General features: G+C 37.0%; 1 protein-coding gene across 5 annotated transcripts in view; it reads left to right on the forward strand.

Moving 5' to 3' along the window:
• Positions 1 to 17,189, forward strand: part of dhx15 (DEAH (Asp-Glu-Ala-His) box helicase 15) — a 156,353-nt gene that overhangs the window by 62,963 nt on the left and 76,201 nt on the right. For all 5 annotated transcript variants that reach the window (XM_069925047.1, XM_069925051.1, XM_069925046.1 and 2 more), the window contains one exon: positions 10,834 to 11,001. In XM_069925047.1, coding sequence (XP_069781148.1) covers positions 10,834 to 11,001 — 168 coding nt within the window. The remainder of the gene's footprint in view (positions 1 to 10,833; positions 11,002 to 17,189) is intronic.

Here is a 17,189-nt window from a genome sequence, read left to right on the forward strand (position 1 = left end):
AAAGTACTCTTCACTGATGTCACATCTCCAAGGTAGAATTAATCAAGTTGACTATAAAGCAATAATTTTATCTGATCATTCATTAATGTCACTTACAATGTTAGATAAAGAAGAATTAATTTACAGATGGAGATTTAAATCTGAAGTTATTAAAAAAGGCCACATTTTTGTGATTTTGTTAGAAGACAAATTCAAATGTATTTTGAGACTAATTCTAATTCCGTTAATGAAAAATTTATGGGATGCAATGAAAGCTTATTTAAAAGGACAAATTATATACTTCTAAAATTAAGAAGGATTATATGAAAGAATTTGATCAATTGGAAAAAGAGAAAATGTTTAGAAAAAGATTTGCAAAGACAGGCCTCAGGGAAAAAAAAGTAAAAGAATTGCAAATAAAAAAACTCCAATATTATACATTACAAATATTTAGAACAGAGAGCAATAATGAGAACTACTGTAAGCAAAGATATCATGAGTTAGCTGAAAGGGCTCATAAGGTCCTCGCTTGGAAGTTGAAAACAGAACAAGTTTCAAGAACATTTAATGCAATTAGAGTTGAATGTGATTACCTACAAACCTCAGGAAATCAATGAAGTTTTTAAACAATTTATTCTGTTAAATAAATGGGAGTTGCAGGGAGATGATAATAAAATAAAAGGTTGTCACAAATAAGCTTATTGAAGTTACAAAAGTAAGTTAAGCTGGATGCCCCTTTCACCCCAATGGAGGAGATGGAAGCATCAAGTTCATTACAAAGTAATAAATCTCTGGGAGAGGATGGTTTCCCATTTGAATTTTATAAAGAATTTAAAGATGTACTGATTCCTCCTTTTGTGGAAGTGTTAGATCAGGTAGTGGTAACTCGTACACTTCCAGAATCTTTTCTACTCTGATTAAAAAGGGTAAAAGAGACCCTCTAAAGCCATCATCATATAGACATTTCAATATTAGATGCAAATTACAAGATGATTCCAAAAATTTTAGCTAATTTTCAGGCAGGTTTTTGATTGTCTGATCCTGATATTAAAGGATTTAAAGTTAATCAAGAAGAATATAAAATAAATTTATTTGCTGATGTTTTGATCTACTTGACAGAACCAATAGGTTTGTAATTTAAATTATATTTAAGATTGTAATTTAAATTATATTTAAAATTGGAGAAATATGGGAAAGTATCGGGTTATTAAGTAAATTGTGATAAAAGTAAAATTATGCCCCTTACTATAGGGGATTATACTCAGCATCAACAAGATACCCAATTTAAATGGCTGGCAAATGGAATAAAATATATAGGGATGTAGGTTGATAATAAGTTAGATAATTAATATAAATTATGTACCTTAAGAAAATTGGAGAGGATTTGAATAAGTGGAAGATATTTCCAATAACATTATTGGGTAGTGTGTTAAAATGAATATATTTCCCAGAGTACAATATTTATTTCGAACACTACCAATAATAATACCACAAAAAATTTTTCAAGAATTAAATGAATATATAAGAAACTTTCTTTGGAAGGGTAAGATGTCAAGAGTTTTTCTAGACAAGTTGAATGGAAGTTTGAGTTAGGAGGTTTACAATTACCAAATTTTAAAAACTATTATAAAGCAGCTCAGTTGAGATTTTTGGGCTTTTTCTGATGAGGGATAAAAACCAGCATGGATTAAAAATAGAAATTTAAAAAAATAGAAGAGAGTATATCAGAAGATTTTGTATACAAATGGGTATCAAAATTAATATCTGGGGCAAGAAAAGCACCATTTTTGAAACATTTGATTAAATTGTTGGAATAAGGTAAATGATGAAGTTGGATTGAGGTGCACTCCTGCCTAAATTGCCTTTGATACAAAATCAACTTATTCCATTTTCAATGAATGACCAGTTTGTACATATTTTGTCTCAAAAAGGAATTAAATATATAGCAGATTGTTACGAAGGAAGGAATTTAATGTCTTTTGAACAATTAAAAAAAATGGAATACAAAATACTACACTTTTTTGTTGTTATCAGTTAAGAGCTTACTTGAGAGATAAATTGGGTCCAACAATGTTATTACCGAAATGTGGTAATGTAGAAATGTTGATGTGTAGTAAATATATTAAGAAATTTATCTCCGTATGTATATTTTATTGCAGAAGGGCCTTCCAAACAGGCAATATGCAAGTCCAGACAGAAATAGGAGATGGATCTAAATATTAACGTAGATGAACAAAATCGGTCAGATCTGTGCCAAGACAGTATGACAAATACTATAAATGTTAAGTGTGGATTAGTTTGGTATAATTTTCACACAGCAGAAGTTAAATAGATTGAAATCAGATTTATCACTTCAGTGTTTTAGATGTGGTCAAGTGACCAGCACTTTATTTTACACCCTACTTGGTCCTGTTCTAAAGTGAAATCTTTTTGATCAGATTTGGAAATTTTAGAATGCATTTACAGGAATTAAATTCCCACAAAATCCAATGTTATTTTTATTAGGTAATATTGAAGGGATAAAACCAAAATTGAAGTTTTCTATATATCAAAAAGAATTTGTAAATATTCCCTTGGCAGTAGCAAGGAAATGTATAGCAAAAGCATGGAAATCGGACACCCACCTAGGTAAGGAGCAATGGAATGCAAAATGCATAACTGTGTTCCTCTTGAGAAAATTACATAATCTGAGAAATAAATATGTATTTTTTGAAAATTTCGCACCTGTACTTACAAATTGAAGGAATTAATTAATAGATGTTTTTTCTAAGCTTCGAACGTCATTAACCTCTTTGGAAGTACAAAAAGATATAAATGATTAGAACCATATGATCAGGGGTGCCTTCGGCAACCAGATTTCTATTCTTATTTTCCTACCTTTCTTTATCTTTCTTTTCTCTGCTTTTTCTTATTTTCGTTTCTTCTTTCTCTTTTCTTGGGGTTTTGTTTAGGGGAGGGGACTGGGTTTTTATCTACCTTCATGTATAAGAGATTTGATACTAATATCTGTTTACTGTATTACTGTATTTTGCATCTGGCTACGATTACGTATCAAAAAATTTTTAAACAAATAAAATTTACAAAAAAAAACAGGTCATACACAATTGGGTGTCAAATGAATCACAAGATAAAGGAACAGAAGCAGGCCACTCAGCCCATCGAGTCTGTTCCATAAAACTACACTAAGCTACTGTTCTTTGTTCCAATTTCTGGCCTTTTTCCCGTATCCTTTGATTCCCTCACTAACGAGATATTTGTCTATTTCTTGTTTAAATACTCTCAGTGATCTGGCTTCCATTGCTTATGCGGCAATGAGTTTCACAGATCCACAACCCTCTGGCTAAAGAAGATCTTCTTAATCTCTGTTTTATATGAATAACCTCTAATTTTCAGAATATCACTCCTTGGCCTCGATTCACCCATCAAGAGAAACATCTTACCCGCATCCACCCTATCTAAACCTTTCAAAATACAAAAAGCCTCTATGAGATATGCTCTCATTCTCCTATACTCCAATGAATACAACTAAAGAGCTGCCAAACGCTCTTTCTATGCTTTAGCTATGTTTAGAGAGAGAAAAAAAGTTAATGCTTCGGGTTACCAGGGAATGGAATTGATTTGGTAGCTGTACTGTAAAACTGAGCCAAATGGTCTTGTAGAGTGCAGTGTTGTTCTGAGTTTATACAGTAGTAATTAAATAAAATTTTCAATATCAAACCTTCCTAGAATCAGTAATAATACAGCATAGAAACCAGCTCTTTTAACTCACTTTGTCCTTGCTAATCACAGTACCTATCTATGTCATACCTCTATATGCCTTTTAATCATTGTAATTATTTCTGCTCCACCACTTTCTTGGTCCAGATAGCCACCACCATCTGTGTAGGAAAAACTTAAGACCTTTAGACCTCAGATCTTGCTTAAATTGCAAAGCCTGTTTCTATTAAATAAGTCATGAAATCTTCTGAAATTTACTTAATGAAATGAGTTTGTACGTGTCGATTCAAATTTCAAAATGGGTACATTTGAAATAGCATCTTAAATGCCACATACCTAACTTATGGAACCTGTACAGGTTTGCTGATTTCTCAGGTAATACTTGTACAATGAGTAACTGTCTTCTCTAACTGCACCAATTTAAGTTTAGCAATCTAGCATGGTAACGGGCCCTCCTGGCCCATGCTGCCCAATTACACCTATGTGGTCAATTAACTTACTAATCCGTTTGTCTTTGGAGTGTGGGAGGAAATTTGCAGTCCTGACAAAGAAAAAAAAAATTGAATCTGCAATCACACGAGAAATGTGGTTGCTTGAATTTTGTCTGGTGATTAGGTCTACTTGGTTATTATTTATATATCTCTGTTATTTCATCTTATACTGGTTAATATGCCATATAAATTCACACTGATTTTAAACTAATTTTTGGGTGTCAAATAAAGGAGCAAGACAAAAAGCAATGTCGCAATCATGAAATGTTTTCATTTGTTTGAAATCAGACCAAACTCATTACATATTTGAATCATTTGTAATCTTTACATGTTTGTGTATTGCTATCTTTTTAGTGTCCTGCATTTTTCAAATTTGACTTTGATTGATCAGGTTCTATTTGGTTTCCCATTATTATTTATTATTTTACTTACTAAACCCAGTGACTCATGCCAGCATCCATTAGAGCCTTTTATAGAGAAAAAAAATTCCAATTGTAAAGGCAGGTATTCTCCACCCTTATGTCGCTGAACCTACCTCCATAAATCCTTTGCGTGTGGCTCCAAGATGTCAAATCCGATCCTTCCTGAGGCCGGTCACACAGGTGAAGCTGAACACCCCACCTCATTCCATAAATGTGCTGCTGAAAGTGGCTGGCTAGGAGCAAACTGATGATGTTGCAATGATGTCATCAGCCTGAGGCACAGGAGCACGAATTTTAAAACCCGACTTTGTGAACAGCAGGTGACATATTGGAGGTACATTCTTATCATCAGTCCTACAATTCTCAGTACTTGCTCTACAGTTGCCCTTTTCTGATAAAGGGTTCATTCCCACTTGGTGTGTATGAATGACATCATGTCGATGGGAGGCTCTTCGGCACCAGTATCCCCTGGCTCCATCAGCACCAGTGGACCCAGTGAGGTGCCTCTCTTCATGAAGGCGATGCTGGACCAGGCTTTTAGGCCTTCACCTACGGCTCCTAGAACGCTTCCACCAGCGTTGTCTCCACTCCATCCTCAACATTCATTGGAGCGCTTTCATCCCTAACATCGAAGTACTCGAGATGGCAGAGGCCGACAGCATCGAATCCACACTGCTGAAGATCCATCTGTGCTGGGTATGTCACGTCTCCAGAATGGAGGACCATCGCCTTCCCAAGATCGTGTTATATGGCAAGCTCTCCACTGGCCACCGTGACAGAGGTGCACCAGAGAAGAGGTACAAGGACTGCCTAAAGAAATCTCTTGGTGCCTGCCACATTGACCACCGCCAGTGGGCTGATATCGCCTCAAACCGTGCATCTTGGCGCCTCACAGTTCGGCGGGCAGCAACCTCCTTTGAAGAAGACCGCAGAGCCCACCTCACTGACAAAAGACAAAGGAGGTAAAACCCAACACCCAACCCCAACCAACCAATTTTCCCTTGCAGCCGCTGCAACCGTGTCTGCCTGTCCCGCATTGGACTTGTCAGCCATAATCGAGCCTGCAGCTGACGTGGACATTTACCCCTTCATAAATCTTCATCCGCGAAGCCAAGCCAAAGAAGAAGAAAGAAACAGAAACATTAAAAAATAAACTTGTAAAGATTTTTCTCTGCTGATGGAGCCAGCCTTGAAGTGACACCCCTCCATGAAAACACCCATTGTTCTCAGGACGCAATTGGTTGACTTCTCTGTCTGAGCTTCTTTCGGGGAGGTTGGCAGATTTTACAAAGTTAAGCCTTGTAGAAGCATGGATGTTTACAGGTTTTCTCTTGCCCATCATAAGCATGTCACCCAAATAAGAGGGTTTTCCAATTTCTTTTTGGTTAGAAACTTCCAGACATAAGCAACCTGTGAGTGGAGGAAAAAAAAATTCTCTTATTTTTTAAATTACAAAATAAATAATTGTTCATTGTGAATATCCTCAACTTTTTTTATCTTTGCCAAGTTAACTTCAGCTGAAAGGTCAAAATTGTTTTTCTAATCTATATTCTTTTTTCACCCATTTACTCCCTGGAACAGTTCCAGCACCTTGTAAATCATTTTTGCCTGGGTTTGAGTAGATATTCAAAAGATGATAAAACCTCCACAAGCTAATTGGTGCTTTTTGTCTTTTTTTAAGTTTGAATTTATGTAATGTAGTTCAAAGGTTAGTAAAAGACAGGCAAACCTCTTGGAGATCTATTTTGTATCCCGTATGGCCTGGAATTTGATGCAGTTATGAAGAGGTCCTAATAATAGATTGTTAGAACTCTGCTTAATTTAAACTTTGAAGTATTCCATACATTTTACATTTTGTAATTTAAATGTCTTGCTCCTGGAATACATTGTTCCTGCCAAAAGTCCAACTATTCATTTTTTCTCCAAGGAAATTTATGAATTAGTTGGGTTTTATGACAACCCAACAGCTTTATTGATACTTGTTTTTTTTTAAATTGCTTTGAGCATCATTCAAATTTTCCCATTGGTTGGATTTAAATATAATGACCTCACAGGAAGGGATAGCTAGGCTATTTCAGCCCCATTCTTGCTACTGAAGTGACACACTTAAATTTTGTTGCATTCGTTTAGCAGTATCTTGATTATCAGCCAGCTTGGTTGTGCAATGGATGTTGTGCTGGACTGGAAATTCAGAATACCTGAGCAGGGAAATGAATTAATTAAGATGAAACCAATAAGTTGTAATCAATATTGAGTTGTCGTGAAAGCATGTATCTTAGGTAAGGAGAAAATAGGCCAGTAGCTTAAATGCAGCATTATGTGGTATTCTTGCATTTGTGTACCCAAGTTCTATAGCTGCCATTCTTGTCAAACTAGTATGCCAATCCAGAACAATCAAACCCTTTCTCTTTCAATTTTTTTATTAGTTTCATTGTATAAACTTTACAGGTGTACATGAGAATAAGATAGAAAATTAACAAATCTCGTAGAATAATACAGATGGTATTGTAACCTATGTCACATTAAAAAGTTTTAAAAAAACACGAAACTGCTATTCTACTTGCCTAACTCCACTCTTAACACAGACAGAACATTACTGATAATTAAAAAAAATAAGGTAACCAATGGGGTCATAAGCCAGAAAATAGTTAATATTATAAATTTTGAAAATGAGAAAAGAACCCCATGAAGAAACAAAATTAAGATTAATTTCAGTAGTGGAACATCTAATTTTTTTCAAGGTCAGCAATGCCATCATATCAGTTAACCATTGAGTACGAGTGAGAGAGACAGCATCTCTCCATCTCAATATGATCCTTCTAGCAATAAGGGTGGGGAGGGCAACTAGATGAGATTGTAATGCATTCAATATCAAACCTTTTGGCCCACTTGTTCAAAAGAGAGCGAGAGAAGGATTTGGAGTCAAATTAATACCCCAATTTTACGTGCATTTGGATCTAACGCAATGAGTCATTAAACTCCTTAATGTCCACATTCTATTCTTTGAGATAGGATGTTAAATTAGCCCCTTTTAAAACATGCAGTACCAGAGATGGCCACCCTGTGGTGTAGCAAATTTTTAGAAGTGGCACGTCTAAACAGTAATGTTTATCTTGCTAGAGAATTCATCACATTGATAAAATGGAGGAAAAGTAAATGTTGCTATGCACCACTGGGAGGGGTGGGGGGTGGGTGGGTGGGTGGTGAGTGTTGCTGCAGTCAATGTGTGTATATTTTGTACACACTCAAAACGGTCAACCAGTTTACCTATCTCAGCTGCACCATTTCATTGGATGCAAGGATCGACAACAAGATAGACAACAGACTCGCCAAGGCAAATAGCGCCTTTGGAAGACTACACAAAAGAGTCTGGAAAAACAACCAACTGAAAAACCTCACAAAGATTAGCGTATACAGAGCCGTTGTCATACCCACACTCCTGTTCGGCTACGAATCATGGGTCCTGTACCGGCATCACCTACGGCTCCTAGAACGCTTCCACCAGCGTTGTCTCCGCTCCATCCTCAACATTTATTGGAGCGACTTCATCTCCAACATCGAAGTACTCGAGATGGCAGAGCCGACAGCATCGAATCCACGCTGCTGAAGATCCAACTACGCTGGGTAGGTCACGTCTCCAGAATGGAGGACCATCGCCTTCCCAAGATCGTGTTATATGGCAAGCTCTCCACTGGCCACCGAGACAGAGGTGCAGCAAAGAAGAGGTACAAGGACTGCCTAAAGAAATCTCTTGGTGCCTGCCACATTGACCACCGCCATTGGGCTGATATTGCCTCAAACCGTGCATCTTGGCGCCTCACAGTTTGGCGGGCAGCAACCTCCTTTGAAGAAGACCGTAGAGTCCACCTCACTGACAAAAGACAAAAACCCAACCCCAACCAACCAATTTTCCCTTGCAACCGTGTCTGCCTGTCCCGCATCGGACTTGTCAGCCACAAATGAGCCTACAGCTGACGTGGACATTACCCCTCCATAAATCTTCTTCCGCGAAGCCAAGCCAAAGAGAAAAGAAAGAGTGAAACCATGATTTAGCGTTATCCTGTATCCTGTTATAATGGGGTTTCACTGTATTAAGAACTAAAGAGAAGGTACGAAATATCCCTTTGCAAAAATTTGAAAGAGAAGGACATAACCAGAATGTCTCCAGAATGGAGGACCATCGCCTTCCCAAGATCGTGTTATATGGCAAGCTCTCCACTGGCCACCGTGACAGAGGTGCACCAAAGAAAAGGTACAAGGACTGCCTAAAGAAATCTCTTGGTGCCTGCCACATTGACCACCGCCAGTGGGCTGATATCGCCTCAAACCGTGCATCTTGGCGCCTCACAGTTTGGCGGGCAGCAACCTCCTTTGAGAAGACCGCAGAGCCCACCTCACTGACAAAAGGCAAAGGAGGAAAAACCCAACACCCAACCCCAACCAACCAATTTTTCCCTGCAGCCGCTGCAACCGTGTCTGCCTGTCCCGCATCGGACTTGTCAGCCACAAACGAGCCTGCAGCTGACGTGGACTTTTTACCCCCTCCATAAATCTTCGTCCGCGAAGCCAAGCCAAAGAAAGAAGACTACCTTCAGTTATACATTTGTCACAATTGTGATAATTTTGTTGTTAGATGTACATTGAGCATCTGGTGTCGATTTAGGTACCATCGATTCTTATTAATTAGTCCTATTTTAGGTTTTTTTAAACAGATTCAAGATAATTGGTTTCCAAACATTGGTCAAATTAGGTACCCAATCTTTTTAGATATTTTTACTGACTAAAACCTTGCCCTTTTTGAACAGTTGTCCACCGAATTTACAATACCTAGACACCACTACTTTCATTATTTACAGGAACTTCTTGAATTCTTTCATTTTGAAGCTCCCTCAAGACCGGGGACCTACTATGATGGGAATGATTTATAATTTTCAACTTTATTATGGGGTGGTATCTGACCATTATGAATTACATTTAAATTCTAGGGATAGTTCTCTAGATAGAATTTAAAAATTATGGGAATAGGATTTTCAACATTTATTTTCTGAAACTGCATGGAATAGTGAGTGCATTCATCATCTTGTGCAAGACACTCACTATAACAATTTAAGGTAGTACACCAGGCCCACTGTTCCAAAGTTAGTTGGCTAAATTATATTCTAATCTCTTCTAAATATGACAAATGTATAACTGAGCGATTAACCTAAATTGCATTTATTAGTAATGTGTTTTTATTTTTTGATTTGCTCTCAACACTGATAAGAGTTTACTGAGCAATGAGCATTCTTCAAGGTTTTCCAGGAGCTTTTGTAAGGCCATATGACTAAGTTGATACTGTTCCAACATTGGGTGTTAAATTGTAAATTTTGATTTCTTCTCAACCTTGAAGCATTTTCTGACAACATTCAAAGCTCAAAGCAAATGAAATTTTTAGTTATGATTGCCTAATGGGATCTTCCTGTGAATTTGGAGTCAGATTGTTCATTCAATGATGATGGTACCTGAAGAGTAATTTATTGTCTACAATATCCTTTATTCCAGATACTTAATGGATCTTGAAATACTTGAAATGTGCATTGATAAACAACACACAAATAGGATCTGTATGCTATTGGCCTATAACCTTTTGACAATCCTAAAAGTTGTCTTTTGTTCAAGGTGGACAAGATTTTTGGAACCTTTTTGTTATCAATGGCTATATTCAGTCGCTAAAAATGTTTAATTCTGCAGCAGGAAAACAAGACATAAGCTCATGTAAGCCTGTTAAATGATTTGTAAATATTGGAATATTTTTATAATTTGATTCCTTTAAATGTTTACACGTAATATTTTTAGTGTTTGGCATAAAGTTCTGTATCAACTACCAACGGAGGGTTTTTAAACCATTTTATTTTCCATTAATGGGGAATGCTATTAAATGGAAGAATCCAGGAGTTCATAATTTTACAGACGATAAAGAATATGATCTGCAGTATATGTACTAATTTAAGATCTTTTGGAGACAAAGTTCCAATAATTCAAGTTGTGCAAAATATTTAAAATTTGCTTTTCATTTTCAATTAATCTAGATTGAAACTTTGATTGCAGTAATATACTGGTAATGTCAAGATTTTGTGCCTGTGGATCTAAATGCTATGTTATTATTTTCCTTTCTTCTTTGGGGAAGCGATGGAAATCCTTTATATTCTCAGACATAATGTTGAAATTTGTTATTGTTCTTGCAGGAAATTGATGAAGCATGTAAAAGGATAAAACGAGAAATTGATGATCTAGGACCTGAAGTTGGAGACATCAAGATCATTCCACTTTATTCCACACTTCCACCTCAACAGCAACAAAGGATATTTGAGCCTCCACCTCCGAAAAAACAAAATGGAGCCATTGGAAGAAAGGTACGAGCCATTAGGGTTTTGAATTTTCACATTTTCCCGATGTTGGATGTAGATGATGTGAAGTATGATGTGGGGTGGGGCAGCAACTCATTCAGTCCTGACCTCTGTTCTCTGTGTAGTGTTTTCATGTTCTGTCTGTGAATGTGCGGGTTTCCCAAAAACGTGGCTAGATGTTTTTTTCAGTCCTTGGACAATCCAGCAAACTAGTTCCAACAGATGTTTGGTTTTGATGAGTGGTCATCCTCCTGAACATTAATTCTCTTTCTTCTTAGATGTTAAATACCCCAACATTTTCTGTTTTTATTATTGGTCTAACATCATTGCGGTGGTAATTTTCTCTTGGCTGTGGAATTCCACGTCTCTTGGGCAAAAACGGATTCTTTTCGCTGTCTTGTGAATCACCAAATTAACATCAAAATCAAATCTCACATCATTAAGGATTGGAAAAAGTCTGCTCACTGCACTTGAAAAGCTTACCACTTGGTCTTACTTATCACCTACACCCCTCCCTGTTTATACTGTTATTTTCAAAATTCATCCACTTTACCTTGAAAGGCATTGATTGTGTTTTCTTTTTGGTCTAAAATCCCTTTTTAATTGTATGTTCCTAATAACTTCATTTATCCCTTTATTCCCCAATAGTATTTATTTTTTTAATATAGTTTATTTAAATTTTTTGACTGTACATGCAGTCAATTACAAAATTAAAAAACACAAGTGCAAAAGTAAAAGTATTTACTTCATGATGGTTATACCCCATTCCCCTCACACCCAACAAAAACCAAAAGAAAAAGATAGATATGGAAAGAAAAGCAAGAAAAAGATAGAGAAATAGATAATAAGGAAAAGAAGCAGAATGAATTGTTGAAAAATGCCCCACACTCCACAGATAATAAATTCATATTCTATTTAATTTTCTTCGGAGATCAACGCAGGTCTTGAGGGCTAGGAAGAACACAACTGAACATTGTAAATATGGGTGCCAAACTTGTAAAAATATGTTGCACTTATTTTTTAAGTTGTAAGTAATTTTCTTTAGGGGAATACAACTTTCTGAATTCCAATGTGTCATACCTAGATGTGAATCAGACTTCCATGTAACTGCTATACATGTTCTCGCCACTGTCACCGTAATTTTAACAAATTCTGTTTGATGTTTAGCTAGTTGCAGTTTAGGTCTTATCCCTGTAATGTTACCCAGTAAAAATATTGAAGGGTTGGGGTTACTATGCTTGGCATGATGATTGGCTATTTTGCAATGTTTCTATGTGGTGTGACTAATATCTTCCATGATGCTCATAGACCTGATGTTTTCATTGCCTGTTGGAATATTATTTTATAGATTTCTTGATTTGAGATAGAGGCCCGGTGGAGCATTTTGGTCAGCCTGAATTGAATGTGATGGGTACTGTGCAATTGTTGGTCGGTGTGCAGTGAGATTAGAACAGTAGTTTGAAACTGTCCCCTGAACTCACATTCCATTTTAAGTAATCCCTATACCATAAATGCTCTGTGATTAGTAAGGGATTGCTTAAGGTGGTATGTGAGTAGGAAGGGAAGGTTGAGAACCACTGCTGTATACCCAATTGTTACTGAAATACTTTGCTTGAGAAAAATTGTGATTGGTTCCTTTCTTTCAGAGTTATGAAACCATGCACATAACGAGTCAATAAGGTACGATTTTTCTTTCCACTCACATACCACCTTAAGCAATCCCTTACTAATCACAGAGGACTTGTGGCATAGGGATTGCTTAAAGTGGAATGTAAGTTTAGGGGGGCAGTTTGAAAACCACTGGATTAGTGTGGAATGAGAGTCGAATCTTTCAATATGTTTTATCCAGTTATTGATGGTGCTTGCTGTCCTGAGAAAAGAAGTAATTCATTTCATTTTCAGACCAGTATTCAATGAGAATTCATTGTAGTAGTGTGGGAATAGGTATTTGCAATATTGAAGGAGCAGCTAATAAGTGTTTGTCAGCTTGGTTGAATTTGTAGGGTATTCTGAACGTGCAAGCTGTTTGTGTTTGCAGGCATTGTATTTGCTGTTGAAAATGAGCTTGTTTTTCATCCTGTGAACTATACATTGAAGCATGAATAGAAGTAGAAATGCACCATTCACTGTCTTGTGTTCCACCCTTAAATAATACTTTATCAAGCTTGGTCTTCTGTGTAATCAATGAAGCACCACAAATCTCTTGGGTGGAGAAATTCATATGATTTCCATTCTAGAACTAAACTCAGTCTAATTTCTGCCATTAAATTGCAGTACGCAAACCTTATTTGTCTTGTTGCACACTTGGCACATTCACTGAAGTGTCTTGTGAGAATGGACTTCGACTAATTTGGCTATGCTGCATAATGCTTCTTCCCGATTATAAAGGTCCACCATGAGATGGTGAAAAGGAGGAATCACTTTGAGTGAAGACTGACTTTGAAGTTATTTTCCATTGCTGTTCCCGCCTTTGGCTTTTTGGAGATCCTTTGATTGGGCATTAAGCTTTCAATCAAGCCAGTAGCGTACTCAACCAACTTCAGATTCCTGAAACTCATCCTTGTTAGAACTCCATTGTGACAAGATTTGCAGGAGGCAAAGGAAATGAGTATCATCAACGCCTCCAGTGGGAGTGAGAAGAAGGCAACATTCACAATTATTTTGGAGAATATGCCAGCATGCACTCAAATGGAGAAGCAGCAACCAGGAAGATGCTCAGCACCATGACTCTTAACAACATAACCAAGCATAGACTGTGGGTGCTCAAATTTCACAAAATCCACCCTACCTGTGTGGCAAGATTTGTGCATCCTTCAGTGGGCCTTATTAATGTAAAGATGGCTAACCAAAATTATTATTGTTATTAATTGAATGTATTGCTGTAAATTGTTGTTAGATGCTATATTCTGTTAATTGGATAATAGAAAATGTGGTCTGCTTTAAACACCGTTAAACACAGTTTTTGTGAAGACAGCAGTCTCGGGTGCATTGGGTGGCAAAATAGCACAAGCTAAAAGACTTCATTTTTGGATTGATTAAAAGACCACTTGTGTCCATCCCTGATTACTTATCAGTGGTTCAATATAACTGAAATATCAGAAAAAAGCAGTGGTGTCTATTTGCTTAGACTGCAGTAAAACATTTTTGGTTTAAATCAAAGAAGTTTATCATTAAAGCATGTGGAGTTCCAGCAGGTTAAATCCTTAAATACTGATAGCTGTCAATTTCACACAAAGGTTTGCGCTTCATTGCAGACTAAGCATTCTTCTTTGTCTGAGATTTCTCATCAATTTTTGAGTAAATGTTGGAACTTTTTACAAATGTATGTGCAAGTCCTTTTGGGAAAGTAAAGTAAGGGAGTGAATGTGGAATAACTGGCTTGCATTTTTGATAACGGGGTCCAGAGATTAGCTCCATGTGCAAAAGGCAGACCTGCTGAATATTTGAATATTTAATCAGTGAGCAGCTGAGCCATATGGTCTGAATCTTCGTTCTTTCACTTTAGCTAGTCAAGTGGTATATATAGGAAACACTTGTGATTTTTGACGCAGGAACATTTTGGGTTAGTCTCTTTCCGTAATTTGTGTCAACTCATTTAGTCGATGACTATAAATGACTAATAAATGCAGTTCTGTGTGTGTGTGTGTATATATATATATGTATGTGTGTATGTGTATATATATATGTATGTGTGTATGTGTATATATATATATATATATATGTGTATGTGTATATATATATATATATATGTATGTGTGTATGTGTATATATATATATATATATATATGTATGTGTATGTATATATATATATATATTTTATACAGACTCACCAAGGCAAATAGCGCCTTTGGAAGACTACACAAAAGAGTCTGGAAAAACAACCAACTGAAAAACCTCACAAAGATAAGCGTATACAGAGCCGTTGTCATACCCACACTCCTGTTCAGCTCCGAATCATGGGTCCTCTACCGGCACCACCTACGGCTCCTAGAACGCTTCCACCAGCGTTGTCTCCGCTCCATCCTCAACATCCATTGGAGCGCTTACACCCCTAACGTCGAAGTACTCGAGATGGCAGAGGTCGACAGCATCGAGTCCACGCTGCTGAAGATCCAGCTGCGCTGGATGGGTCACGTCTCCAGAATGGAGGACCATCGCCTTCCCAAGATCGTGTTATATGGCGAGCTCTCCACTGGCCACCGTGACAGAGGTGCACCAAAGAAAAGGTACAAGGACTGCCTAAAGAAATCTCTTGGTGCCTGCCACATTGACCACCGCCAGTGGGCTGATAACGCCTCAAACCGTGCATATTGGCGCCTCACAGTTTGGCGGGCAGCAACCTCCTTTGAAGAAGACCGCAGAGCCCACCTCACTGACAAAAGGCAAAGGAGGAAAAACCCAACACCCAACCCCAACCAACCAATTTTCCCTTGCAACCGCTGCAATCGTGTCTGCCTGTCCCGCATCGGACTTGTCAGCCACAAACGAGCCTGCAGCTGACGTGGACTTTTTACCCCCTCCATAAATCTTCGTCCGCGAAGCCAAGCCAAAGAAAAAAAAGAATATATATATATATATTATATATATATATTATATATATATTATATATATATATATTATATATATTATATATATTATATATATATTATATATATATTATATATATATATTATATATTATATATATTATATATATATATTATATACACACAACATTTAATCAAAAATATTTTTACAATGCACATTTTATTTGAGAGCTTATTGATTATTTAATAGTTATTATCTATAAATCTTAACTAAATTTATGTAACATACCCAGCAATATGAAATATTATTTCTAATTGATTTCTGAAAATGATAGCACAGAGGGGAAGTAGTTTTCAGTTAATTGTTTTGCATGTCTATGAATGGTTTTAAAAGGGTGCTAAAGAATAATTAAAGAAATAGAAAGGAAGAAAGTATGTGTGTATCTATATATTCAGCAAGGACATTGACTTTAAAGGATTTAAGAAGTAAATAAAAATTTAAAATGCAGCCCTCCATATAAAAAAATGATTATAATTGTTTTTGGCATATTTGGGAAAATGTTGAGTGTGTGGAATGGAATTATGATTTAATGTTACATTTTCTACAACTTAGCAATTTTTAGACTGTGAATTTTGAATTCCTAGTGTTCCAAGTGCAGTTGATGCCATTGACAGGTCAACATGGAATAGTGCAGTACTGGAGCAGGAGTTTGGCCATGATGTCTGCCTATCTGCTTTGCCTGACAATATGTGCCATGCACTTACTGCTCTGGTTTTTAAATTGAAATTGAACTTGAACATCCTACCCTCACTTCAATCAATGCTGTGCCCTTGAGCATGTGTCTTTCAACCATTGGGATAAATTTCTTTTGACTGTTGCCCCCATCGATGTCTCATAGTTTTATCTGCTTCTTGCAGGTTACCCCTCAGCCTCTGCTCCAGAGAATATAATCAAAGTTTGCTTATTTCCATTTTAACTAATGCTTACCAATCCACACAACATTCTGACCAACCTACAAAGCCCAAACATTCCTTCCTGTATTGTGATCACTCGAACTGTGCACAATACTCCAAATGTGGCCTAACCAAAGCTTTATGTAGCTGCCATGACTTCCCCACTCTTGTACTCATTTTCTCCATTTGATTGGATAAACAATCTGTATGTTGTCGACACCACATTTTCTCCTTGTGCTGCTGCATTTAGGGGTGTATAGACTTGCACCCTAAGATCCTTCTGTGTATCTACCCTTCCAAGGATCCACCATTTACTGTATGCATTCCTTTCTCACGCTTGTCTGGATTACATTCCATCTGCCATTTCTCTCTACCTATACATCCTGCTGTTTCCTTTGAGAACCATATTCACCATCCACAACTCCACAAATTTTTGGGACGTCTGAGACTTGTCAACCCATCTACGTTTTCATCCAAATAGATATAACAAACTGATCCCAATGTTGATCCCTGCAGAACATGAGTGGTCACAAACTTCCAGTCAGAGAAACAGCCTTCCACTGCTGCCCTGTCTTTTATGACCAGCCAAAATTGAAACCAATCTTCTAGGTCACTAAATTTCATGTGTCTTAATGTTGTGAACCAGCCTCCCATGAGGAACCTTGTCAAATGCTTTACCAAAGTCATTGGAGATGACGTCCATTGCCCTATCCTC

The sequence above is a fragment of the Narcine bancroftii genome, chromosome 3 (genome assembly GCF_036971445.1).
Source record: "Narcine bancroftii isolate sNarBan1 chromosome 3, sNarBan1.hap1, whole genome shotgun sequence".
NCBI lineage: Eukaryota > Metazoa > Chordata > Chondrichthyes > Torpediniformes > Narcinidae > Narcine > Narcine bancroftii.